The sequence below is a fragment of the Capra hircus genome, chromosome 24, assembly GCF_001704415.2.
Source record: "Capra hircus breed San Clemente chromosome 24, ASM170441v1, whole genome shotgun sequence".
Classification (NCBI taxonomy): domain Eukaryota; kingdom Metazoa; phylum Chordata; class Mammalia; order Artiodactyla; family Bovidae; genus Capra; species Capra hircus.
In genome coordinates, this window is record NC_030831.1 from 4,162,500 (window position 1) to 4,190,343 (window position 27,844).

Genomic DNA, 27,844 nt, shown 5'->3' on the forward strand with positions numbered 1-27,844 from the left:
TTTTTCTCCTGAGAGAATGGGGCAGTTCTGGGGCGGGAGGGGGTGGGTCAAGCAGTCACGGAGCCCTGCTCCGGGCAGCACACTCGTCCGGCCACGTCCACCAGGTTGCTCTGCATTTCTCAGGCCCCTACACTCGCTGCGGAAGGACTCTGTTACAAATTAACGAACGCCCAGGTCTGACCGGATTGGGAAACCGCGGCGATTTTGATGTGGGGTCGCTGCCCTGCACAAGGTGGACTCTGCGCGGGTCACCCCGCCTGGTCCACGCGATCCCGGACGCCCCGACCGCGGCGCCACCGCCTTCGGCGCAGACGCGGGGAAACCCCGCCCCCCGCGCTCTCCTTAGCCGTGATTGTGAAGGGCATCTTCTGCAGCCAATCAACACCCGCTCACTGGGCGGGGCCCGCCGGGTTGGTGGAGAGTGTCGGGCGGGGGCGGGGCCCTTGAGCGACAGGAATTCTGGCCAATCGTCGGAGGCCGTACTTCGGCCACTCCCCTCCTCCGTGAGGACAGACCTCCCCAGGAGCCTAGCCCGGCAGCTGGGAATGTCCCAGGGCGAGTTCGCAGAGACGCCCGCTCTTCTCCGTCCCGCTGGTCTGCTGCTTTTAGGGCCTTAAGTTCGCTGGGTTAAGAAATGGCCGAGGAGTCCAGCAAACCCGTTAAGTACTACACCCTGGAAGAGATCCAGAAGCACAACCACAGCAAGAGCACCTGGCTGATCCTGCACTACAAAGTGTACGATTTGACCAAATTTTTGGAGGAGGTGAGTTGATGCAGGCAGGATGCCGACCGGGGCTTGAGGGGCTCCCTGCCGAGACTTACCTTGTGTGGCGGGATTGATCTGCGCAAGACTCCGAGTGCACACCTGAGTGTGCTCACCCGCGCGGGAGCACCGGGCTCTGCACACCTGGGAGCACTCCCCTCATCCACACGCCTGTGTCTCTGCCTCCCTCTGTGTGTGCGCTGCCTGAGTGCACACCTGGGAGCGGACCCCGAGTTTGTACCCTTGAGTCTGTGCGCCCGCGTTGTCACCGGAGGCTGCACCTCCGTGTGCGAACACCTGGGGGCGACCGGAGGTGCATAGGTGCTGCGGCCAGGTGAGCCAGTCTCGCAGCCCGCGGCGCGCCCTCTTGGGGCGGGAGCCGCTTCCCGGGAACCTGCGCGGGCAGGTGGGAGAGCCCCGCTTCGCACTTAGTGGGGAGCAAAGTCGCACGTGGAGTTGAGGGCGCAACTACGGGAGGACTCTTGAAGGTCCTTTTTATCTTGAGTTTGCATAGGCCAGGTCTTCATCTAGGACCAGGGTCGTGCGACTTCTTATTCCTGGAGTGGATTCCTGATTGGAGCCGGTGCCACTCCACCATCCACGCCCAGTCACCCGCTGTTCACCTAGAAGGCGCCCAGTGATATTTAAGGATGAGGCGCAGTACTGGACTCCTGCGAGGGGCTGGGGTGGAGGTCGGGGGTGGGGGTGGGGGGCGAGTGGCAGTGAACAGACAAGTGAAAAGAGCCAGTGCGACTTCACCCTTAGGCAGCTTTGGGAATTGTAAAGTAGCTGGGTAACTTGGAGGAAAACAATCCTTTGCCTTGATTGTTTGCATTGATTATACTTTTTTGCAATAAATTCTAAGGGGTTTTTGTTTGCTACCTGACTGTTTGGTCACTGTGTGGGTGTGTTGAGGGGGTTCAGTCATAAAAAATTTTTTTAAACAATTTTTTACTGGAGTATAATTGCTTTACAATGTTGTGTTAGTCTCTGCTGTACAACCAAGTGAATCAGCTATATGTATACATACATCCCCTCCCTCTTTTCTTAAATTTATTTTTACTTGAAGGATAATTGCTTTACAGAATTTTGTTGTTTTCCGTCAACATGTAACACTCTCCTTCATTCCCCCAGACAATAAACGGTAATGTTTAGTGATGGGAATTCTTTACTTAGTTTGTGAGAAAAATGAAGATAGAGGCTTGATCTGAGCTGGATCACAATTTGTATCAAAATACATTTGTTTGGCAGAGAATGCTTAATTTTTTTAAAGGTTGAAGTTGTCTATTAGTAACATATTTTACTGTTAAATTGTTACCAGTTGATGTACCAGAAGATAAAATAGTGTCTTGATGTGGTTAAGAGTGGTTTATAGCAGAGGGTCAGATCTGTCCTATCCCTTCTGCTGAGAAACAGAGCTTATTTGCTATTAGAATTTCTTGAACAGTCTTGTATCATAACATCAGGCCTAATGGATGCCAGATGTCTACTTACAACTGTTCCTTCCCCATTCCCAGGGTATGTATAATCGTGGGATTTTAAAATCCAGTGTGTACGCACTTTATTGGTGTCTAGAAAAAAAATAGTATTTATCAAGTGAAGAACTGAAAGTGAAGTTGCTCAGTCGTGTCCGACTCTTTGTGACCCCATGGATTGTAGCCCGCCAGGCTCCCCTGTCTATGGAGTTTTCCAGGCAAGAGTACTGGAGTGGGATGCCATTTCCTTTTCCAGGGAATCTTCCCAACACAGGGACTGAACCTGGGTCTCCTGAACTGCAGGCGGACTCTTTACCGTCTGAGCCACCAGGATATTTTATTTAATGAAGCTTTTGCCATTTTTTCTTTTCTGTAGAGTTTGTCGTGTTCATTACTGTCTCACTCACCAGACGTCAGTATCATCCCCACCCCCTCACCCCCTTCCCCAAGACAACCAAAAATGTCTCCAACTCTTGTCAAATGTCCCCTTGGGGATAACAAAGTCACTCCTAGTCGAGAATCACTGCCGTAAGGTATATCTTGCCTGACTTTTTTTATGAATACATTTCTCAGAAGATAAGAGATTATTAAACTGTACTATAAACCATTTACTTTTATATCATTCTTATGAGGCAGAAAAGGAATTGCACAAAGTTTCTAAACAAAACCAGAAGAGCTGCAGACCAGCTTCTCAGTGGGTGAATTAGCTGACAGCAAATTCTGTTTCTTAGTCAGTTTTCAAGACTCTCTTTAAAAGGAGCTTGGGGAGAACATCTCTCAAGAAAAAAATATGATGAATTGCATTTATCACTAATATTTGATAACTAATACTTGTAGCTAGGTAACTCAAAACTACTGTTTGTAGTGAGATAAATAAAAACAAATTTATAGTGGTTCCTGTATACCAACCTTTCTTAATTGCTACTTGGTAAATGCTCCTTCAGAGCGTATTACCTACCTGTAACACAGTTTAGTCAGTTCAGTACACAGAAGAACTGTACAAAAAAGATCTTCATGACCAAGATAATCAAGATGGTGTGATCACTCACCTAGAGCCAGACATCCTGGAATGTGAAGTCAAGTGGACCTTAGGAAGCATCACTACGAACAAAGCTAGAGGAGGTGATGGAATTCCAGTTGAGCTATTTCAAATCCTGAAAGATGATGCTGTAAAAGTGCTGCACTCAATATGCCAGCAAATTTGGAAAACTCAGCAGTGGCCACAGGACCGGAAAAGGTCAGTTTTCATTCCAATCCCAAAGAAAGGCAATGCCAAAGAATGCTCAAACTACTGCACAATTGTACTCATCTCACACGCTAGTAAAGTAATGCTCAAAATTCTCCAAGCCAGGCTTTAGTAATACATGAACCATGAACTCCCTGATGTTCAAGCTGGTTTTAGAAAAGGCAGAGGAACCAGAGATCAAATTGCCAACATCCGCTGGATCATCGAAAAAGCAAGAGAGTTCCAGAAAAACATCTATTTCTGCTTTCTTGACTATGCCAAAGCCTTTGACTGTGTGGATCACAATAAACTGTGGAAAATTCTGAAAGAGATAAGAATACCAGGCCACCTAACCTGCCTCTTGAGAAATCTGTATGCAGGTCAGGAAGCAGCAGTTAGAACTGGACATGGAACAACAGACTGGTTCCAAATAGAAAAAGGAGTACATCAAGGGTGTATATTGTCACCCTGCTTATTTAATTTCTATGCAGAGTACATCATGAGAAACGCTGGACTGGAAGAAGCACAAGCTGGAATCCAGATTGCCGGGAGAAATATCAATAACCTCAGATATGCAGATGATACCACCCTTATGGCAGAAAGTGAAGAGGAGCTAAAAAGCCTCTTGATGAAAGTGAAAGTGGAGGGTGAAAAAGTTGGCCTAAAGCTCAACATTCAGAAAACGAAGATCATGGCATCTGGTCCCATCACTTCTTGGGAAATAGATGGGGAAACAGTGGAAACAGTATCAGACTTTTTATTTTTTGGGGCTCCAAAATCACTGCAGATGGTGATTGCAGCCATGAAATTAAAAGACACTCCTTGGAAGAAAAGTTTTGACCAACCTAGATAGCATGTTGAAAAGCAGAGACATTACTTTGTCAACAAAGGTCCATCTAGTCAAGGCTATGGTTTTTCCTGTGGTCATGTATGGATGTGAGAGTTGGACTGTGAAGAAAGCTGAGCACCGAAGAATTGATGCTTTTGAACTGTGGTGTTGGAGAAGACTCTAGACAGTCCCTTGGACTGCAAGGAGATCCAACCAGTCCATTCTGAAGGAGATCAGCCCTGAGATTCCTTTGGAAGGAATGATGCTAAAGCTGAAACTCCAGTATTTTGGCCACCTCATGCGAAGAGTTGACTCATTGGAAAAGACTCTGATGCTGGGAGGAATTGGGGGCAGGAGGAGAAGGGGACAACAGAGGCTGAGATGGCTGGATGGCACCACTGACTCGATGGACGTGAGTCTGAGTGAACTCCGGGAGTTGGTGATGAACAGGGAGGCCTGGCGTGCTGAGATTCATGGGGTCGCAAAGAGTTGGACGCGACTGAGCGACTGAACTGAACTGAACTGAGTGAGGTGAATGAACCTAGAGCCTGTTATACAGAGCAAAGTAAGTCAGAGAGAAAAACAGACATTGTATATTAATGCATATATACTTGATGAACATGAGTTTGAGTGAACTCTGAGAGATGGTGATGGACAAGGAGGCCTGGTATGCTGCGATTCATGGGGTCCCAAAGAGTCGGACGCGACTGAGCCACTGAACTGAACTGATACATGTATATATGGAATCTTGAAAAATGGTATTGATGAACCTGTTTGCAGGGGAGGAACGGAGACACAGACAACGGACTTGTGGACACTTGGGAATGGGAAAGAGTGGGACAGGCTGAGAGAGCCTCTTTGAAACATGCACATAACCATATATAAAACAGATGGCCAGGGGCATTTGCTCTTTAACACAGGGAGCTCAAACCTGTGCTCTGTGATAACCTAGAGGATGAGGTGGGAGGTGGTAGGGAGGTTCAAGAGTGGGGGGACATATGTATACCTATGACTGATTCACGTCCCTGTATGGCAGAAACCAACACAACATCAAAAAGCAGGTTTCTCCATTAAAAAAAAAAAATAGCCTACCTTGACTTGAGTTTGGAACACCACGACGCTCTGGTACTAACATCATTCCTTTTGATCAGTGGTCCAGAATCTGCTGAGTTCTTATCGTGGAGACTGTGGAACTTGAGAGGAAAGAGATACCATTTCTATTCTCAAAAGCTTCCGTTTGAGGAAGCAGGAATAACACAGTAAACAATACAATGGGCAGGGATTTAAGCACAGAGAGCTGTGCTCTATCAGCCAGAGTCTAGTTCAGTAATGGGGAGTGGACCCAGAGTGGCTGTGTGAGGCGTCAGGCTTGGGCTCTGGTGAGTAGGGCCTAATGTCAGTGGTAACAGATGGGCTCCCAGAGCTGGTCTGGGTTAAGGTAAGAACCAGGCCAATGGCTGTGCAGCGGGACCTCTCAGAAGGGTGAAGGCGTGCGATGAGGAGAGAGGCTCGCCAGCCCGTTGAGCTGGTCATCGGCAGTGCCGACCTTCCCAGAACTTTGGAGGGGCCAGCTGTTCTATCTGCTGTTATCACTGTTTTCCCTTCTGTGTCCATCTCTGATTAATGCCGTGTCATAGTCTCTGGCTTCCTGCCCCCTAGCCCAGCCATCCTGATTCCCGTGACTTCCTGCATCTTAAACACACATCTCATTCAGAAACCTGCAGGGTGCCCTGCTGGTGTTTCACTTCTTTCTCCTCCTCCTGTTCCATCACTTTATTATTCTAGTGCTGTTTAATTCCATCCCTTCTGAAACAAAGAGCCCGGAAGATCTGTTTCTCCCTGCTTGCTCTGCTCCCTTTCTTTGTCATTTAAAACTCCAGAAATTCATTAAAGGTTTGCATGTTAACTAGAGAATATTCTCTGTGTGTGTGTGTTCAGTTGCTAAGTCTCTCAGTCCAACTGTTTTGTAACCCCATGGACCGTAGCCCGCCAGGCTCTTCTCTCCATGGAATTGTCCAGGCAGGAATACTGGAGTGGGTTGCCATTTCCTCCTCCGGGGGATCTTCCCAATCCAGGGATTAAAACTGCAACTCTTGCGTCTCCTGCCCTGGCAGGCGGATTCTTTACCACTTAGCTACATCAAAGAATATTTTGCTTTCCCGAATTTACCCAAATATGAAAGAAGTTTGTTTTTTGCCTTCCTACCTCTAAAGGGGACTTTCAGGCTTTATGGGCTAGTGTGCATTATATATCACAGCTTTATGTGCACGTGTGCATTCAAGTTGAGAAAGTATGTACTGCGATGCATGGAAGGGAGTCCTAGTCTGTGCCTGCGCTCTCTGTCCCTCACGTGCCTTATTTAACGTAAAACAGCAGGATGGCGATGGTACCAACTTCTAAGGGTTAAGATAAGAATTAAAAAACATAATGCTGGTTAAACAAACAGCACAATGCAAGCATGTGGTCTGCACAGGAAATGCAAACCCCTGTACCCGCACAAGTCATGGATGGGCATGGCTTCTGTAGCATCGTATGTAGCTGAGTGAGAATGTGAGATTGTAGGTGAAGGTGTAAATTTGACACGTGATGTTGAATTGAAACAAGAGAGTGTTATGAAAGTTATACCCTCTGGTCAAGAATACCAGTGAAGCTTCTAAGTTGTGCATTGAGCTCCATCTCCTGGAATAATAGTCTTATAAAGCTGTTTTGTCTTCCAGAGAAGAGGAGACGCCTGAGAGGGCGAACTGGCTCGCGTTTGCTGGCAATCTGAATAGCAGCAGGCGTTTAGTTACTATCTGATACTGGCTACCACATTATGAGCCTTGTTGCCCATGTATTTTGAAAAAGGTGGTTTGTGTTTTTTCAATTCTGATCTCTAGTTTTTAAATTTATATTTGTGAAGTTGAGTCTTGTCATTTCTGATTGTGTTGCTGGCGAGGTTAATGATTATAGAACTTTGGGGCCAGGGAGAGAAATGATTTGCTTTTCCCTTTCTGCAACTGAGGCAATAGCATTTATCCAGGTTTTACCAGTACTGTAGAATAGGAGAAGAAAATATGACTTAATAGATGGCAGTAATATTGCTTTCAGTTCAAGTCATTACATGTTTCATTTGTAAAACAGACATCTTGAAAAATATTAAGACGCATAATACTTAGTGTCAAGTTGCCCCCCTTCCTTTACATGATCAAAATGGAAATGTTTCTACAGAATGTTTCCTGGTGAGCTTGGGGCTCTGGTGCTCTGTTTCTGCACCTTAGATGTTCTTTCACAGCTTTCTGCCTCACGGAGCTATCGGCCCCTGACTCACTTCTGCTTTTGGAGTCTTAGGCAGTGTTCTTTATAGCAGGTTTTGTTTTAGGGACTTACTGTCTGTGGTTTTCCTCGAAAACGGCTACCCACTTTGCAGAGACAAATGGTTCCAAGCCTGGGTGGGGTCCAGGAACAGAGTGTGGATGTGGGTGCTTACAATTCAGTGTCTTTAATTTTGAAAAACACAAAAGACCCTACATCTTTACCCTTGGTAGGACTGTCATATTTAATACTAAAATCCGAAATGCCTTTGCCTTTTTTCAAGGAAGTTGGATAATACTCTGAATCTTAGACTATTAAAAAGCTACAGTTGCAAATATGTCTTTGAGCATGAAACAGAAAGGTTATTATTATCCAACATATGTAGTTTAGTAAATAGAACTCAGAAAATGTGAAATCCGTAGGAGGGAAATATAGAGGGAGCCCTGGTGGTAAGGGTAGTGTAGGTTTCTTGGTAAACGGGCATCAGAGCCTCAGCTCACGTGGTGTTGTGAGCCTGAGGGCAGGGCCTCCTGTATAGTTTCTTCCTGTGTCTCTGGAACTTTCTGGTGCTTTTGAGAAGAGGGCCCAAAAGTGCTTGTGAGGCTGCTTTGTTTTGAAACAGTTAAAAAAAAAAAAAAAAAGAAACACTTAACATTGTTGACTTCTGGTTTTTGTTTATCTTTAAGATGGATAGAAGTTCTGACTAAGAACAGATTATGCCAGCCAGTTTAGATAAGTCAAATAATAAATAATGCTCATTTTTACTTAGTACAGATATCTATTAAAAGTCCTTGAAAACCACAGAAGACAGCCAGTAAGTGCCAGTTATTATCATGGAGTCAGAACAGCCCCTGTCGCATTAGACATTCATGGGAAGGTATTGAGAGGGGTTGCGGGTGAGGAAAGCCAGATCTAGTCCTGGTATTATTTTTGAGGTGACCTCAGGCAAGGCAGGTAAATACTTTAAATCATTTTCTTCATTCCTCCATGGGGAATATCCTGCACCTGCCTGCACTTCAGATTTGTGAACACTGGAAGAAGAATGTGTGTGAAAACACTTGGAAAAGTATGTTAATATTTCACTTAAAGTTTTCTTATGAAATAAGTGTCATAATTACTTTTCATTCTGTGGTAGGACCAATATTTACTTAGTAGGAACACATCTCAGAATTTACAATGATGTGCTTGCTTCAGCAGCACATATACAGAAATTACAGTGTTCGCCAATAAATAGAAATGGTTCAAAATGCAAATATTCACTAGGAGTATGTTGTTCACGACTCATTTGTGTCTGACTCTTAGGGACGCCACGGACTGCAGCACACCAACCTTCCCTGTTATTCACCATCTCCCAGAGTTTGCTCAAACTCATGTCCGTTGAATCAGTGATGCCATCTAACCATCTCATCCTCTGTCGCCCCCTTTTCCTTGTGCCTTTAGTCTTCCCCAGCACCAGGGTCTTTTCCAGTGAGTCAGCTCTTCACATCAGGTGGCCAAAGTATTGGAGCAAAGTATAGGCCTGAGGTAACAGCAGACTAGCTCAGGATTTAAGAAGCAGTGGCTCAAAGCCACAGTTTTGAAGTCGGAAACATTTGCTTCCTCGTGTTTATTTGCGGGCTGCTTGCGTCTTGCACGGAGTCTTGAGCAGGGATCAGGAGGGTGAGTTGGAGAGGTGGGGCTCAGTCCATGCTGGGCAGGGAGCAGGTGGCCTGTGCTGACGCTGGGAGGATCTGGAAGCTGCGTGGTTCAGGGAGTGGGTGGCCTAACCACCTAAGGCGTCAGGCATCCCTGTGCCTGGCATGCAGGCCGGCAGCCGGTGGCCCTTCTGTGGTGAAGGCCCTGGCTTGTCAGCGTCGACCTGCTTCTGCGAGGGCCTGCTCTTGCTAACCATGGGCAGGCTGTTCACTGAGCTTCATGCAACTCTATCACATGGCCAGGACACCAAACAGATCCAGCCTGCTTTCAGAAAGTGTTAAGTCATGCTAGTCCTCAGTGGGTTGATAGTGGCAGAGGGGACACTTCCAAACGTTGGCTGACCCTCAGTGTGTGCTTGATAGAACTCTAAATGCTCCTTGTGTGTACACCTCTCCTTCACACTGATACTTTTACTCCTTGAAACCTTCCTTTCAGGTTGGTGGTGGTGGTCGTGGCATTCACGTTTTTAAAGCAGGTTGGTGGTGGCGGTGGTCGTGGTATTCACCTTTTTAAAGGATAGAAAAAGGTGGCTTGGAATGTTCAGTAACCTGCTCAAGACATTCCACCAGTGACGATCCAGCCAGGGTTTAAATCTGGGACTAGGACTCCAGTGATTTTGCTAATTCTGTGATTAGGGTGTGAGGACTAAGGTAACTAGTACAGCTTTAAAGGAAAACAGCCATCCAGTTGGTACACAGTCGTTGTTATTTGCTTGAGATTTCCTCCGCAGCATCTGCTATCCCGGTGTTCTCTGTAGGAAGCATGGAGAAAGTGAAGGAAAGTTGTGAAAGAATAAAAAGAAAAGCTTTGTAAGTCAAAAGGCAAAAATGTGCTTTTCTCTCCACCCCTGCTGTCATTTTACCATGTCGCCTTCTAGAAGGTGGCGAAACCAGCCATTCCAGGTTTCCTCAGAGGAGTTTTTTAGTAGATTCTGGGAGAGTCTTCAAGGATGACTCCTCGTGTTAGGATTTGTTCCTAACACAGATGACTTCAGGATGATCTTAAGAAGCCGTATTATTTCAGTTAGGAAGGAGATTGTTGGGCACGGGTGCAGAGGCTTATTGTTCTCTGGAGGCCCTCTTAAGTAACTGGCCTGGAAGGGCTTGTCCTGCATGGAAATTGGATGCGGCTTCTGCTCTGATAAAGCCCTTCTGTGGGTTCAGTGAACACCCTGCCCGCCCCTCCCACCCCCTTGCTGATCCTCTGCGTTCTGGGTGGTGCCGTGTTTCCTTGACCGCCAGCGCCCCGCCCCCCCCAACACACACGTGGCTCCTGGGGGCCTCGGGCAGGCCTCTCCCTCCTTCCTTCACCATTTCCTGTCTTCATCCTCCTTTCTTAGGACTCTATTCTTAGACTGTCTTCCCTTTCAGAGCACGTGTCCTGCAACCCTGGTGGCTCAGTCAGTAAAGAATCTGTGTGCAGTGCGGGAGACCCAGGTTCAATCCCTGGGTCAGGAAGATCCCCTGGAGAAGGGACTGGCCGCCTACGCCAGTATTCTTGCCTGCAGAATTCCATGGACCGAGGAGCCTGGCGAGCTGCAGTCCATACGGTCGCAAAGAGTCAGACACAACTGAGTGACTAACACTTTCACACTTTCACTTTCATCACATCAGTTGTTGCTTTATGAGTTTTCAGTTCAGGTAATTATTAGGTTGTTATTATATGAAAGGATGTAATTTCTGGAAGGACATAAAGAGCTTCATTTTCTGGAAGCAGACTGTCGTTTCTCTCCGCGGTGCATGTAGAATAAGGTGCCACCCCTCTCCTGGTGCAGGGACCTCAGCTGTTGCATTACCACCACCTCGCCCTCTGCGCCTTTCTGTGTCCCTAACAAGCGGGGCTTGTTTCTGCCCAGAGACTTTGCGTGGCTTCCCTCTGCCTGGTGCGCCCTCCTTCATCACGCACTGCAGGTCGCCGCCCAGTGTCTTCCAGGCACGGGGATTTCCTGCCTCAGCCTGCCGCGTCAGAGAGTCCCGGGCTCTGTGTTTTCCACTTTGCCTCAGCTGACTCAGCCAGGGTCATGACTTCAGCTGTGCTGACAGCTCCTGGATTTCTACCTCCAGGTTACAGAGACCTCCCTCCCTCCTACACTGGATTCTTGCCTCCGAAACCCACTTCACGTCTGCACTCGGATCTCTGCCATGCTTCTCAGACCCAGCGTGTTAAAGACTGAGCTGACCTTCCATCTCACGATGTGCTCCGCTGCCGCCTTCCCCGTCTCAGTGATGACAGGCCCATCTGTTTGCGTCCTGTCTGATCCTTTTGTCTCTCTCACACCCACACCGTTTCCCTGGAACATTCTGTGGGCTCAGCTTTTATAATGAAGTCAGATCTCACTGGTCTGTCTTCTCCCCTGTGCTGTCTTCCTACTCTGAGCGCCATCACCTCCTGCTTGGCAGCCTTCGCCTCTGACTTTTACTGTCTTATAGTCGAGTGCTATTTAAAGACATCAGATCATGTCCCTTTCCTGTTTAAACATCTTCAGGGGCTAATTACACCACTCAGTGTACAACTTTGGATATAGCTGCAATAATCAAAAAAGTGTGGTGCTGGCCAGATGAGTGGAACAGAGTAGAGAAACCAGAAATAGATGCGCACAGACGCTTCTGACTTTTGACAGAAATGCAAAAGCTATCTGATGCAGGAAGGACAGCCTTTTTAACAAATGGTGCTGGAACAATTGGACATCAGTAGTCAAGAATATAAATCTTGACCCAAACATCACACTTTGTACAAGGTAGATCATAGATCTAAATATAAAATTTTTAAAACTTTCAAGAGACTTACGATTAGGCAAAGAGTTCTTAGACATAACAAGGAAAGCGTGATTCATAAAAGAAAACGTGGATAAATTGGACTTCATAAAAATGAAAAACTTCTGTTCTTTAAAAGACACTGTTAAGAGAATGAAATGGCAGAGGCATTGACCAGGAGAAATCTTTTTCTGATCTCATATCTGACAGAAGATATATTTAGAATATATAAAGAATTTTCTAACCTCAACAATAAGGAAACAAATAATTCAAATAGAAGAATGGCAAAAAAGACTTGAACAGACATTTCCTCCAAGAAGACATATGAATGGCAAATGTGAATGTGAAAAGATGTCCAATATCACTGGCTGCTGTTGCTGCTGCTGCTGCTAAGTCGCTTCAGTCGTGTCCAATTCTGTGCGACCCCATAGATGGCTGCCCACCAGGCTCCGCCATCCTTGGGATTCTCCAGGCAAGAACACTGGAGTGGGCTGCCATTTCCTTCTCCAATGCATGAAAGTGAAAAGTGAAAGTGAAGTCATTCAGTCGTGTCCTACTCTTAGCAACCCCACGGACCGCAGCCTACCAGGCTCTGCCGTTCATGGGATTTTCCAGGCAAGAGAACTGGAGTGGGGTGCCATCGCCTTCTCCATCAGTGGCTGTTAGGGAAATGCAAATTAAAACCACAGCTACTACAGCATACCTATTAGATTGGCTACAGTAAACAAAAAGACTCCAGGTAACCCAGATGCTGGTGAGGACGTGGAACTCCTAAACTCGTCTTGCATTGCTGGTGAGAATACAGAGTGGTACAGACACATTGGAATCAGTGTACACATTTTAAAATCTATGCCAAATGTAGACTTACTATGTGACCCAACAGTAGCCCTCCGTGACATTAGTCCTAGAGAAAGGAAAACTTACATACACATAGAAGCCTATATGCAGATCCCAGCAACTAGAACAATGCTGGCACAGAAAGAGGACTCGACACTGATTAATTGAACGAATAATTAAAAGTCGATCAGTATAAACAATGTCAGACAATAGATGCAGAATGGCTGTTGGGCTGGCAGCTTTACTTGTAAAGCCCCAAACTGGAAACAGCTCACAGGTTCCTCATTGGATTCCTGGTTAGACCGGTAGATTGTGGAGGGAATACCCCAGACTGGAAACAGCTCACATGTTCCTCAGTGGGGAACTGGTTAGACTGGTTGACACGTGGAGGGAATACCACTCAGCAATAAAAAGGGAACAGAGCACCGAGTGGCTCAGTGCTGTAGAATCCACCTGCTGCTGCAGGAGACGCAAGAGATGCAGGTTCGGTCCCTGGGTTGGGAGGGTCCCCTGGAGAAGGAAATGGCGACGCACTCCAGGATTCTTGCCTGGGAAATCCCATGCACAGAGGAGCCTGGTGGGCTACAGTCCACGGAGTCGCGAAGAGTCAGACACGACTGAGTGAATAAACCACCACCACCAAGGCGTCTCCAAGGCCCTGCGTCACTTGGCTCCCAGTTGCACCTGGTTCTGCCTCTGGCGTCTCACCTTCTCTGGCTGCCGGGGCGTCCTGCATCACACATGCTGATGCCCTTGCTCTTCTGCGAACTTGTCGGCACCCCTCCCCCATACGGAAGGTTATCCCCCAGATCCCAGCAGGCTTCCTCCTTCACCTACTCCGCGAGGCCTCTCCTGACCCCCGTTTCCCACCGGCCATCTCCCCAGCCCCCTGCGTTCCTGACCCCACCACCCTGCTCTGGTTTCTCTGTTTCCCTATCACCTTCTAACATGTTGTATAATTTACCTATCATGTGTGTGGCTTATCTGTCTCCCTCCACTGGAATGTATACTCGTGAGGGCGGGAGTTTCTTTCTGCTTTATTCCCTGGTTATATCCTAGCAACTGGAACAATGCTGGCACAATAAATATTTATTGAATGAATAAGTACAAGTTTATAAGTGTAAAATATTAGAAAATCAGTGCAGAATGGCTGTTGTTCTAGCTTGCATAATTTCCTGACAGCTTGTTTTATTTCTCTCTTACCTCGGGTTGCCTGCAGTAGCCATTTTAAAAAAATTTTTATGAAAAAAAAAAAAAATTTTTTTTACGCTAGGTGTAAAAGCTAAGTCCGGCCTGAGGGTCTGGAGTTGAGGAGGACTGGTTCCGCCCTCAGGCCCCCTCTCGGTCCACCTTGGGTCTCAGCTGTCGCCTGTGCCGTCCTCTCATCTTCTGGCCGTGGATGGATTCCATGGATTCCGTGGATTCCAGGTGGATCCCAGAGGAGACAGAGGAACAGCCCCTTCTAGATCGTGACCCATCTGCCGCTGGGCTCTCAGCCTCAGTGGCTTTGCTTGTTCTTACGAGGAACGCTGGGTTGAGTCAGCTCACGCGGCATGTGGTGTGTGTTTCAGTTCCTCTCCGGGTCTCAGTGTCCCCTGCTCTTGTCCCTCAGAGGCAGACGTGTCCCTGCCCCATCCTCTACTCCAAGATCATGACCTCTCCATCAGGGACTTAACGTTCCCTTCAGGGGCCAAAGGAGTTGCTGTGTCTCCAGTGAACTCACTTATATTACCGACTGAGACATGTTTAGTGATGGTAGAATTAAAAATATCGGTCCAGGCACACTGACTAAATGCCAAGTCACCTCTGATTCATGGTAAACTTGGAGCCACACATTTGCTGTCTCAATGCTAAAAGTAACCATGAATGATTTTGCTTTCTTTTCATTTTTTCGAAGAGAGAAACTAATAGCATTATATTCCCAGCTCACAGCTGCGTGGCTTATCTCTCCTCATCCTGATGACCTTTAAGAACTGTTTCATGCAGAAAATGTTCTTTGTCCTTAAGATGCATAGTTTCTGTGAACTCTTGTCATTGGATCTGTGGCTCAGTTGGATTAAGTCCGTTAATTATTCCGTGGAAATCTCTTGAAGGGCAGGATGGAAAGAAGGGGCCTCTTGGGGTTTGGGGTTTGTTGCTGGACTTGAGTTTGCAGGGTCTGGGTGCTGTGTGAAGTCTGTGCAAGGCTCTTTCTGGTAGCATTGAATGGTGTGGTGAGGAAACGGAACTAAGATGACGTTACTGGGACGCCAGGCGTTCTGCTGGTTACATCGTTTAATCTCTGAAGTTTAAGTGGGAGAGGCATTTCGTAATGGAGAAAAGGCAGCTCAGGAAGAGCTGGTACTTTCCTGGGTCGCTCTGCCGAGACGTGGCGGGGCTGGACCTTGAATTCGGCTTCCTCTGCTTCCAGCCCAGGTGTCCTTCTGTAGCACGTACTGCCTGCCTGGGCTTAGGGGCTGAGACAGCTGAAGACCAAACCACAGCCACAGTGCCGGGGCTTGTGGGCAGACGGGACCGCGGGAGGGTCTGACTTAACGTTTTGACGAGGGACTTGGGAAAGTGTTACTTATAAAGTGATTGGCAGGTGACGTGCTTGAGTTCCTTTCTAATTGCCTGCACCCCCCCATCCAATAACAAAAACAAATGAGAAGGTTGTCACGCAGGGTGTCTTTATTCAGAATCCAGTTACTTACAGTACCTGCAGTTCCTCCGAGTGCCGCTGTGTCTCTCTCTGGGCCTTTGTGTTCTCCGTTTTCTTTGCATGGACCATTCCTCCACCCATTTCCCCTTGCAAAAAACCACCAGAGAACTGTCCACTCCAGAGTGCAGGCGGCCCCCGGGGGCCCGCTTCTCGCCTCAGGTCTAGGAGCCCTCGGCCCTCCCTCCCTGTGTCCTGGCTTGGCACCTGGTGCTTATGCTGTTTAGCTCTCGCTTGTCTGCACGTCACTGCGGTGTGACTCCCTGAGGGCAGGGGCCGTGACTTACCCACCTTGGAAACAACAGAGCCTGGCATGGCGCTTGGCAGATGTTTGAGTGAGCAGGCACGTCTCATAAACCAGCCGGGTGAATGCAAAGATGGATTTGTATTACATTTCATCTCTCATCTTCAGAGTGAAATGAGGAGAATTACTCTTTGGAAGAAAAGCTATGACCAACCTAGACAGCGTATTAAAAAGCAGAGACATTACTTTGGTAACAAAGGTCTGTCTAGTCAAGGCCGTGGTTTTTCCAGTAGTCATGTATGGATGTGAGAGTTGGACCATAAAGAAAGCTGAGCGCCAAAGAATTGAAGCTTTTGAACTGTGGTGTTGGAGAAGACTCTTGAGAGTCCCTTGGACTGCAGGGAGGTCCAACCAGTCCATCCTAAAGGAGATCAGTCCTGAATATTCACTGGAAGGACTGATGCTGAAGCTGAAACTCCAATACTTTGGCCACCTCATGTGAAGAGCTGACTCATTTGAAAAGCCCCTGATGCTGGGGAAGATTGAAGACAGGAGGAGAAGGGGACGACAGAGGATGACATGGTTGAATGGTATCACCGACTCGATGGACATGGATTTAGGTAAACTCTGGGAGTTGGTGATGGACAGAGAGGCCTGGCGTGCTGCAGTTCATGGGGTCACAGAGACTCAGACATGACTGAGCGACTGAACTGAACTGACTGAATTCAAATGATGTCTGTGAGCCTCTGGCCTGGGGCTTTGCAGTGAGAAGCTACACAGAGGACCGGGGCAGTGCGGACCCGAGGGCCGGCTCCCTCCCCAGTCCCCGGGGAGCAGAGCCGCACAGAGGTCTGAGGGTCCCACCAGCTTGAAGGCCATCGCCCTCTACCTTCTCAGAAAAACAACGTCTAGAAATGATAGGGAACATTCAGCTATCTTGTTATTTTTTTTTCCTAAATCTTATATAAATTGATTGCACGCCAAATGATTGTTTTCATTTTTGGCTTAACTGTTGAAGATAATCTCTTTAAATAATTTTTTTTTTTGCCTAGTCATTGTTTATAGATGGTCTGTTTGTGCCACCTTTTCTGGCAGTGTTAAGCGTTTGAATTGAAAGGTCCTGTTTAAACTCCGGAACTGGTGGATCCACATAACATTACATTTACATGGAAAGGGTTTTGCTGCTGTGTGTGTGTTTGTGCTCGGTTAAGCAAGTCCTGAAATGGAAAGACTTTGACCCAACTGGTATTGCAGTGTGAGTCTACATACCCCGTGGGGCTTTTTTTTTACTGAGAAAACCTTGCAGCCAGATGGAGCCCTGAGACAGAGGCAAGTCTGTCTTTGTAGCCTTCCTCAGTTGGTGAGGCCGAGGATGGTGGGTTCCCTGATGGCTCAGTGGGTAAAGAACCCACCTGCCAATGCAGGAGACACAGGAGATGTGGGTTTGATGCCTGGGTAAGGAAGAAAGGAAGTGGTTACCCACTCCAGTATTCTTGCCTGGGAAATCCCATGGAGAGAGGAGCCTGATGGGCTACAGTGGGCTGTACTGCCTGTGGGCAAAGCACACACGACTGATCACATACTCGGGATAAGGCATGGAGTTCCGCAGCTAAACCAGGCCACGTGTCTTCTTGGTGAGATTCTTGGAACTTTGGTTGTGAATGAAGCTGGTCGTGTAATTTCTGTCAGTGTGGAGTTAACCCTGATAGCCTTGCTATCTCTCCTAAGAGAAGCAGTCCCATGAACACTTCAGCTCCACCTGCACTGAACACTTTTTTCAGATCAAACAAATTCTTACCAGTGGAAGTATTTGGAAAGAGGTAGGGTGCATGGGATCATGGCTAGCCTGGCTTTGTAAGTGAAGGGTAACATGCTGGTCATCTGGTTTAAGTGTTTGGGTAACTCAGTGCTGTTTACCTGAAAACACTGGTGTGGCACTGTCAATTAAAGGTGAAGTGAGACTCTAAAGTAGCACAACATTGTAAATCAACTATATTTAAATTTAAAAAGAAGTGAGAATCTGAGCTTGTTTCTGTTGGCATTGTGCAAAAGACTATAAATAAGGCTTAATTCATCATGGATATTTGGAGCCCAGTGAAGAAAAGTTTACCAAGTTTATAGTATTTTCTTCCTTTTTGAGTTCATTCTTTAGAAATCAAGGGATACCCCTTTTAGATCATTGAGTACTATACAGACTCTGCCAGGGTCATTAATTCAGGTGACCAGGTAATGGGGAAGGGTGACCTCTCCTTTCCGTTGGCTGTCTGTCATATTAACATATTGAGGTTTCCTTTGTCACCTGTCCTCCAACTGGAATGAACTGTCGGTTCCTTGATATTCATTTAACACTTTGTTTTCTGCCTTATTTGCATTCCTCTCATTTTTGTACATTTGGCAAACCCTTGACTTTGATACATCCTCAAATTCAAGAGTACAGTTACAACTATATTATTAGGTAAAGTGTAACTGAAAAGCCTAAGAGACCACTTCCGACCTTTAGTGATTACAAATGGGAGGCTAAAGCCATAAAACATTTGTTAAATTAATACAAACCAAAGTTCTGTATGAGATGGCAGTTTTTATTACACTGTCATCATAGAGATAAGAACTTCCTACTCTGACCCTGTAATGCCCAGGTTTGGTACAATGGTCAAACAGGTCATTCTTGATCCTGAAACCTGCCACAGAGAACAAGAGTGGTTTGGTCCGTGGCTGTCTTCAGCTTTTGCGGTGGCCTCTCCTTGAACGAGTCCGTTGGCAGAAGCTTTTTCTTCCAAGACAGTTTGGTTTGTGTTGAGCCCTTCCTCTATCCAGCGACCCTTAACTATGGGCCTGCCCACCTTGAAACCAGGCGCTGCCATGGCTGTGGGCGCCCCTTATGCCACCGCTTCTTCAATCATCACCATGCAGAGAGGCACCCTTCTTGACAGACGGAGCTCATCTTCACTCTCTCTCACAGACACACACCACACACATACACGATGAGTAAGTGCTCATGTCTTTCACTGCAAATGAAATCCTTTTCAGTTTCCACCTAGGCTGTCCCTGTCTCTTGAAAAATATTTGCATTGTCCGCAGCTACACTTTCTGATATGATAGCTAATAGACAAAAAGTGTCTACTTAAGTTTGTGCTTAGTCACTCAGTCATGTCTGACTCTTTGTGACCCCATGGACTGTAGCCCACCAGGCACCTCTGTCCATGGGGTTCTCCAGGCAAGAGGACTGGAGTGGGTTGCCATGCCCCCCTCCAGGGGCTCTTCCTAACCCAGGGATCGAACCCTGGTCTCCCGCATTGCAGGCAGATTGTTTACCGTCTGAGCCACCAGAGAAGCCCTGGTTGGTTTAGTCGCTAAGTCGTATCTGACCCTTGTGACCCCGTGGACTGTAGCCTGCCAGGCTCCTCTGTCCATGGGGTTCTCCAGGCAAGAACATTGGAGTAGGTACCAGTTCCCCTCTCCAGAGGATCTTCCCAGCCCAGGGGTAGAACCCGGGTCCCCTGCACTGCAGGCAGACTCTTTACCGCTGAGCCGCCAGGGAAGCCCTGCTGTACTGCACTGCCTGGTTTTTTCCTCCCCAAATGTGACTTTAAAAAGCCATCTGTCACTCACACGAAAACGGAGCTTTTACCACAGTTGTAACAAAAGACGCGGCATCAGAAGTCAGTTGAGAATTAGCACGCTGCTCTGTGACATGAATGAAGGGAGCTGGGGGAGCGCTGGCGGTAGCGAGGTGCCCGTTCACTCCCGCCTCTCGGGGAAAGGGGTTAACCTCCTGCTTCAGCAGTGATGCTTGCTACTGCGTGCTTAGGCCCCGTCGGGTCGCTCGGGTCACTCAGAAATAGTCAAAACTCTGAGGCTTTATCAGGGAAGGCCAAGGTCTTTCCTGTTTTTTTTTCCTTCAGCCTCAAATTCATTGTATGCTTTTTCAGAATCCAGTCATGTCGATTTTTCGTGTACTTTTGGGTGTCCCACACAATGCTTTGCACATAGTAGTCTTAAATATTTTGATTAAATGGATGAACCTATTGGCAGGGCAAGAATAGAGACACAAATAAAGAGAGCAGACCTGTGGACACAGCGGGGGAAGGAGAGGGTGGACGCGTTGAGAGGGTCGCGTGGAGACACACATGGGCATGTGTGAACTCGACAGCTGGTGGGAAGTTGCTGTGCAACACGGGGCTCAGCCTGCTGCCCTGGGGTGATCTGGAGGGGTGGGATGGGATGGGGCAAGGGTGGGATGGGATGGGGCGTGGAGCGGAGGTTCGAGAGGGAGGGGACAATGTTGTCGTATGGCAGAGACCAGCACAGCATTGTAAAGCAATTATCCTCCAAATAAACATTTTAAAAATGAGTTAAACAGTAACTGAATGTGAAATTACGTGTTTTCTGAATGGTATGAACTATTGTATAGTTCAGGAAAAGGAAAGGGGTGTGAACGAGAAGAGCTGCAACGGGAAAGTTGTCACTTAACCAAGTTGTATGCACTAGTTCTAAGACCAGTGTGTACTCAGCGGTGCATATTGCCTTCCTTTAAAATTACAGGCATTTCTGTGTATCTGTCAGGTGTCAGGCACTGAACTAGGTACGGGCAACAGTGATGAGTGAGGCAGACAAAAGCCTCCATCCTCCTGGATCCTGCAAGTGATTGATAAAATAGAACATGAGGATTACGAAGCGCTGTGCAGAAAAGTGCAGGCGGGGGCTTGGGACCACGGTGTCGGGGGGACAGGGAGGGGCTGGGGCCACGTGTGGTGGGGACAGGGAGGGGCTGGGGCCATGGTGTGGGGGGAGAGGGAGGGGCTGGGGCTGTAGTGTATGGGGGACAAGGAGGGGCTGGGGGCCACGTATGAGGGGACAGGGAGGGGCTGGGGCCACGTGTGGGGGGACAGGGAGGGGCTGGGGCCACGTGTGGGGGGGGACAGGGAGAGGCTGGGGCCACGTGTCGGGGGGGACAGGGAGAAGCTGGGGCCACGTGTGGGGGGGACAGGGAGGGGCTGGGGCCACGTGTGGGGGGACAGGGAGGGGCTGGGGCCATGGTGTGGGGGGACAGGGAGAAGCTGGGGCCATGTGTGGGGGGGACAGGGAGAGGCTGGGGCCACGTGTGGGGGGACAGGGAGGGGCTGGGGCCACGTGTGGGGGGACAGGAGGGGCTGGGGCCACGTGTGGGGGGACAGGAGGGGCTGGGGCCACATGTGGGGGGGAGAGGGAGGGGCTGGGGCCGCGTGTTGGGGGACAGGGAGGGGCTGGGGCCACGTGTGGGGGGGACAGGGCAGACTCTCTGGACGGGCAGCTCGGTGAAGTTCTGTGGAAGGCTGACGTGAGCAGAGATAAAGGAATCTCATCAAAGTCTGGGAGACGAGCATTCCACGGGAGGGGGCTTTGAGTTTCTGAGACGGGGAACCGTCTTAGCAAGTCTGAGAGCCGGTCCTCAGGCCGTGCGGCTAGGACTCAGGCACGGCCCTTGGAGGGTGTGGGAAGACGTGGCTCTGTGCAGTGGTGGGGGTGTCATCCTCAGGCCGACACTACGGTGTCTGTGTGGCTTTTCTCCTTTCCCTGTTACCTCCCATGCTTCCACTCTGACCAGCTCCCCTGCACTTGGCTAACATCTGAGCATCCTCATGGCGTGAGGGCATCAGGAGAGTGGACTGTGGGAAGAATCGCGACGCAGCAGCAGCCCAGGCAGGGGACCGTTGTGGTCGTCTGTGCAGGAGGTGCTGGTGCTTTGATCTGCAGAGGTAGTGGTGGAAGTAGGGAGCGGAGGTTAGATTCTCAGGATGCTTTGAAGGTAGCCAACCGAATCTGCTGACAACGGGAATGAGAAGGAAAGAGGAATGAAGTTTGATTTCTAGTTTTTGGCTGCAGCAATCAAATACAAGGGCTTCCCAAGTGACTCAATGATAAAGAACCCGCCTGCCGATGCAGGAGACCTGGGTTTGATCCCTGAGTCAGGAAGATCCCCTGGAGAAGGAAATGGCAACCCACACCACTTCTTGCCTGGAAATCCCATGGACAAAGGAGCCTGGTGGGCTACAATCCATGGGGTCACAGAGTCAGACACGACTGAGAAACTGAGCTCACACACACAACTGGATGCATGGTGGCAGTGTTCACGGAGAATAAAGACGGAGAAGGAGTGTGTCTGGGGGCAAAGGACAACATTAAGCTTGGGTTATGCTATGTTCAGGGTGCTCCCTGATGTTGCGTGCATGGGCAAGTAGGCTGTTTCAGGTCGGAGGACTCTGGGATCAGGAGCAGCCTGGTGAACTGCACGTACTGGAGAACAGGTGATGTTCTGGCTGGGAGACCAGGTATGATCACCAGGGGAGCGTGTCCAGGTACGATGGGAGAGCGCCAAGGACTGAGTGCTGGGGCTGAGGTTCCATGAAGGTCAGGAGTGGTCAGCAGAATTTAAGGGGAACTGGGAGAGCCTGTTGTACTGGAAGCCACGTTAAGAAAACATTTCAAGGAGCAGAGATCCCCTGCTGGCGTCCCCAGAAGTACTGATGCTGTGAGTGATAGGAAGCCGATGGTGATTTCAGTTCCGGTAGCCACCATCCTGTTTATCCCACAAGAATTCACCACGTCTTTGTGAAAGTGTCCTTAGGAACGGGTAAAGGTTGTGATAATTGATGTCTTCTGAATTATGGACTATGCCGGCCTTTCATCTTTTAAAGTCTATTTTGTATTTATTTCCCTGCAAATAACTCTTAAAGACAAAAAGGGTGCAAAAAAACGAAAGCTGTTCTGGTTATTTCATTGATATTCCCTGGTTTGTATGTGGAGATTCTCCTGTGTTATTGGTGCACGGTGTTACCTGGTGACCTGATAATAAGTAGTGATTTTATAGAAGGGGATGCGGAGTTACTGGCTCCCCAGATGTGTGGACATAGTGAGTGCGGGGCCAGGGGGAGGTACTTCAGGAAAGAGTCCACCCCCTAAACCTGGTCTCCTTCACTCACCATGATGTCTGGCACACTGTGGTGTCTGGCACATGGGGACTCTCGGGATGTGTGTATGGAGTCAGTTAACCTTGATGCGTGTGCTCAGTCATGTCCAACTCTTTGTGACCCCACGAACTATAGCCTGGCAGTCTCCTCTTGGGATTTCCAAGGCAAGAAAACTGAAGTGGGCTGTCATTTCCTTCTCCAGGGGATCGTCCCAACCCAGGGATTAAACCCATGTCTCTTACATTGGCAGACAGAGTCTTTACCACTGCACCACCTGAGTGAACTTTTGTTTGTTCAGTCATTAAGTTGTGTCCAGCTCTTTGCAACCCCATGGACTGCAGCATGCCAGTCTTCCCTGTCCTTCACTATCTCCCAGGACTTGCTCAAACTCATGTCCATCGAGTCGGTGATGCCATCCAACCATCTCATCCTCTCTCGTCTCTTCTCCTCCTGCCTTCAATCTTTGCCAGCATCAGGGTCTTTTCCAAAGAGTCAGCTCTTTGCATCATATGGCCAAAGGATTGGAGCTTCAGCTTCAACATCAGTCCTTCCAGTGAATATTCAGGGTTTATTTCCTTTAGGATGGACTGGTTTGATTTTCTTGCTGTCCAAGGGACTCTCAAGAGTCTTCCCCAGCACCACAGTTTGAAAGCATCGATTCTTCCCATATCCTTAATAGGACCCAAAAGTTAAGGAACTCGTGAGTGAAGCCAGCCACACAGAAGAAACAGCAGTCTGTGGATTTGCATAATTTCTGGGTGTAGTAATTTTGTGTCTCCCACATCGTTGCTTCTATACCTCTCAGGCTGTTCAGTCCAGTTCAGTTCAGTCGCTCAGTCGTGTCTGACTCTTTGCGACCCCGTGAATCTCAGCACTCCAGGCCTCCCTGTCCATCACCAACTCCCGGAGTTCACTCAGACTCAACGTCCATCGAGTCCGTGATGCCATCCAGCCATCTCATCCTCTGTCGTCCCCTTCTCCTCCTGCCCCAAATCCCTCCCAGCATCAGAGTCTTTTCCAGTGAGTCAACTCTCCTGAGGTGTTGACTTGCATGAGGTGGCCAAAGTACTGGAGTTTCAGCTTCAGCATCATTCCCTCCAAAGAAATCCCAAGGCTGATCTCCTTCAGAATGGACTGGTTGGATCTCCTTGCAGTCCAAGGGAGTTTTAAGAGTCTTCTCCAACACCACAGTTCAAAACTATCCATTCTTCGGTGCTCAGCTTTCTTCACAGTCCAGCTCTCACATCCGTACACGACCACTGGAAAAACCATAGCCTTGACTAGATGGACCTTTGTTGGCAAAGTAATGTCTCTGCTTTTGAATATGCTATCTAGGTTGGTCATAACTGTCCTTCCAAGGAGTAAGTGTCTTTTAATTTCATGGCTGCAATCACTATCTACAGTGATTTTGGAGCCCCCCAAAATAAAGTCTGACACTGTTTCTACTGTTTCCCCATCTATTTCCCATGAAGTGATGGGACTGGATGCCATGATCTTCATTTTCTGAATGTTGAGCTTTAAGCCAACTTTTCCACTCTCCACTTTCACTTTCATCAAGAGGCTTTTTAGCTCCTCTTCACTTTCTGCCATAAGGGTGGTATCATCTGCATATCTGAGGTTATTGATATTTCTCCCGGCAATCTGGATTCCAGCTTGTTTTTCTTCCAGTCCAGCGTTTCTCATGCATAGAAGTTAAAGAAGCACAGTGACAATATACACCCTTGATGTACTTCTTTTCCTATTTGGAACCAGTCTGTTGTTCCATGTCCAGTTCTAACTGTTGCTTCCTGACCTGCATATAGGTTTCTCAAGAGGCAGGTCAGGTGGTTTGGTATTCCCATCTCTTTCAGAATTTTCCACAGTTGATTGTGATCCACACAGGCTTTGGCATAGTCAGTAAAGCAGAAATAGATGTTTTTCTGGAACTCTCTTGTTTTTTCGATGATCCAGCAGATGTTGGCAATTTGATCTCTGGTTCCTCTGCCTTTTCTAAAACCAGCTTGAACATCTGGAAGTTCACAGTTCACGTATTTTGAAGCCTGGCTTGGAGAATTTTGAGCATTACTTTACTAGCATGTGAGATGAGGGCAATTGCTGTGCCCAAGACTAAAAAGACTGCGGATTAACAAACCGTGTTTTTACTGTCACAACCTTGGACTTGCATGAGGAAGCTTCGGGTTGGCTTTCAGACTGAACTAGCTTGTACCTCCAGGGCAGCTTCCCACATCTGAATAGATTCCTGTGTCCCAGTGGAAGACTTAAATAAGTGTGGAAATGCACACAAGATGTAATGTTGTCATTTAAAATGTCATATTAAAGAAAGATAGTCAATGACATTGCAAAGTATTTAACAAAAATCCTGGATAATATTTATTGGTTATATTAACACATACATTAACACTTATTTTTCAAAAATTATATGAGATAAGTACACTATTTTCCAAGTTCACATAGTAACGCTGGGCAGTACTGTCTCTGTATATATTATAGTCTCCTTTCTTATCTAACAAAACTGTATGCCTTAGGTATGATCATGACCTTCTTTTAAAAATTATTCATACATATATGCATATGTCTGGAGGAGGGCATGGCCACCCACTCCAGTATCTTGCCTGGAGAATCCCATGGACAGAGGAACCTGGTGGGCTACAGTCCATGGCATTGCACAGAGTTGGACACGACTGAATCGGCTTAGCGTGTGTGCATGCACGTGTATATGTATATCCAGTCTTGTCTAGATGCTGAGATTATGGGTGATTTAGGTGATTTTTATTTTCTTACTTGTGCTTTCCAGTATTTCTATACTGTAGATGGATAGGTTTTATGAGTAGTAGAGAAAAAATTAAGTAAATTTCTTTAGCACTAGATACGTCTAAATGGTAGGAGACATAGATTTCACAGTAATTGTCCACCTTCTGCAGTCTTTGTGCTTCTGTGCCTTCCGTTAGTGGGAGAGATGAAGAACAGCCTGTAGTCAGTCAGGTACGGGAGAACCCTCTTGTTCTGTAACTGGGCACTTGTGGGTGATTGGCTCAGGGCAGGGTGAATTTGATCTAAGTTTTTCCCCCTGCAGAAGTGTTTAGGATGACATGAGCAAGCACCTCCTTTTCTTTGTCTGAGAGCCCTCTTCCCCAGCCCGAGAGTCTCTGGACGTCTCCAGCTGTGTCCGTGACCAGCTGCCCCTGCCAGTCCTGGGTCCCTGCATGGCGGCTGTCCTGGGTTGCATCAGTTAAAGCAGCTGGGCTGCTGAGATTCCACAGGAGGCTCTTTCCGCCCTGTGCCCTATAGAACTGGGCTCTCTCTTCTTTGCCTCTGTTGTTCCCTGTCCGTCACATGTCCCTATGGCACCTCCTTGAGCAGGTCTCTCCTACACGTGTTTGCATTGCTTTTTCTTCCTTCTAGAAAGTGAGTTTGTCCAGAGGCAGGGGATCTGCTTGACTGGACACTGCTGTACTTGCCAGGCATACAGAGCACTTTCAGAGATGAACTGTCTTGGATGTAGTAAGTCCATGATTAGATGAAATAAGTCAAAGTTGAAGCTATATGAATAAGTTGAAAACAGATTGGCCAAATATTGAGAGTCTGCCTGCAATACAGGAGACCTGGGTTCGATTCCTGGGTTGGGAAGATACCCAGAAGTAGGAAATGGCAACCCACGCCAGTATTCTTGCCTATAGAAAGCTGTGGACAGAAGAACCCGGCAGGCTACAGTCCACAGGGTCACAAAGAGTCAGACACAACTGAGCAACTAAAACTTTCACTTTTGAAGATTGAGAAGAGTTTTATGGCAAAGCAAAGGGGACATTCTTGAAGGATACAAATGTGTACATAATGCTTTGGTTGCCATATGAATAACTGCGAAATGAACATCTTACTGTTGGAGAAAGTTTTTCTGTACTTTCAAGTAGGAAATTGAATGCAAAGGAATTGTTTGATTTAGGAACAAGTTACACCCCCACACTGTCACCTATGGTGGCCAGAATAGCCTTTTTGGTTAAGTAAACCAGCCACTTCCTTTTAACTCATTTGCCTGGAGAAAAATATTTTTTCTCTCTCTTCTTCAAACAGCATCCTGGTGGGGAGGAAGTCTTAAGGGAACAAGCTGGAGGTGATGCCACTGAAAACTTTGAGGACGTTGGACACTCTACAGATGCTCGAGAATTGTCCAAAACATTTATCATTGGGGAGCTGCACCCGGTAAGTACCTTTTGGTGAGGGGCGGGGCTTGTTTCTCTTTCAGGCTATGGTTTGACCTTATTCAAACCTTTAGACTTGCATATTACAAAATATAACAAGGAATAAAGCAAAAAGAAATTCCTCCTGACTTTAGAACACCATTTTATCAAAAAGTAAACTGACCAGAAATTTCTTTGCACTCCCTGGTTGCATTTTTCATGAGCACTCAGAACCCTCTCATCCAGGGTCATATCCTGGTGATGGTGCATCCCAGACTCTGAAGTCCCCTGAGTAGCAGATTTTAGAAAGTGGGGTGTTGGCCCAGAGTAGTGTTATTTTTATTTTTTTCTTTTTTGACCAAAATACCTTTCTTAAGAAGCCCGCTTCTTTTTTTCTTTCTTTATATCTATTTAAACAAAAATTTTAATAAATAAAAGTTTTTAAAATAAAATAATGAAAAATTAAAATTAAATTTTGAAAAATAAATATATAAAAAGAAACTCCTTTCTACTTTTGTTAGTTTGAGGATATTTTAATTGTAAAATGTGATTTAGAAATTTTTTAAAAGATCAGCTGTTAAATGAATAAACCCTGCCTTCTGTAAAGCCCACACACAGTCCTCATCCTTCTCACTCTACCTGAGACCTTTGAGAACATCTCCCTTGGTGCTAGTCCATGGACTGACTTTGGGAAAACAGAGGCTTATTTCAGCTTTTCTATAAACCCAGGGGTGTAATAGGAGTTGAGGCCCTTGTGCAGCATTTTGAAAGGTGCACGTGTGACTGCACTCATCCATCAACCAGCGTTGCCAGGAACTTTGGAGATGTGCAGACCTGGAGTGTGGAGCAGGCAGGCGGGGACCCCGCACCTCCGAGAGGGCGTGGATCTCCCCTCTGAGCCTGCCTGTC

The 27,844-nt window shown here is 47.5% G+C and overlaps 1 protein-coding gene across 1 annotated transcript in view; it reads left to right on the forward strand.

Moving 5' to 3' along the window:
• Positions 635-27,844, forward strand: part of CYB5A (cytochrome b5) — a 33,941-nt gene continuing 6,731 nt past the window's right edge. The window contains exons 1-2 of the mRNA NM_001287234.1: positions 635-763; positions 26,829-26,957. Of these exons, the coding sequence (NP_001274163.1) occupies positions 635-763; positions 26,829-26,957 (258 nt within the window). The remainder of the gene's footprint in view (positions 764-26,828; positions 26,958-27,844) is intronic.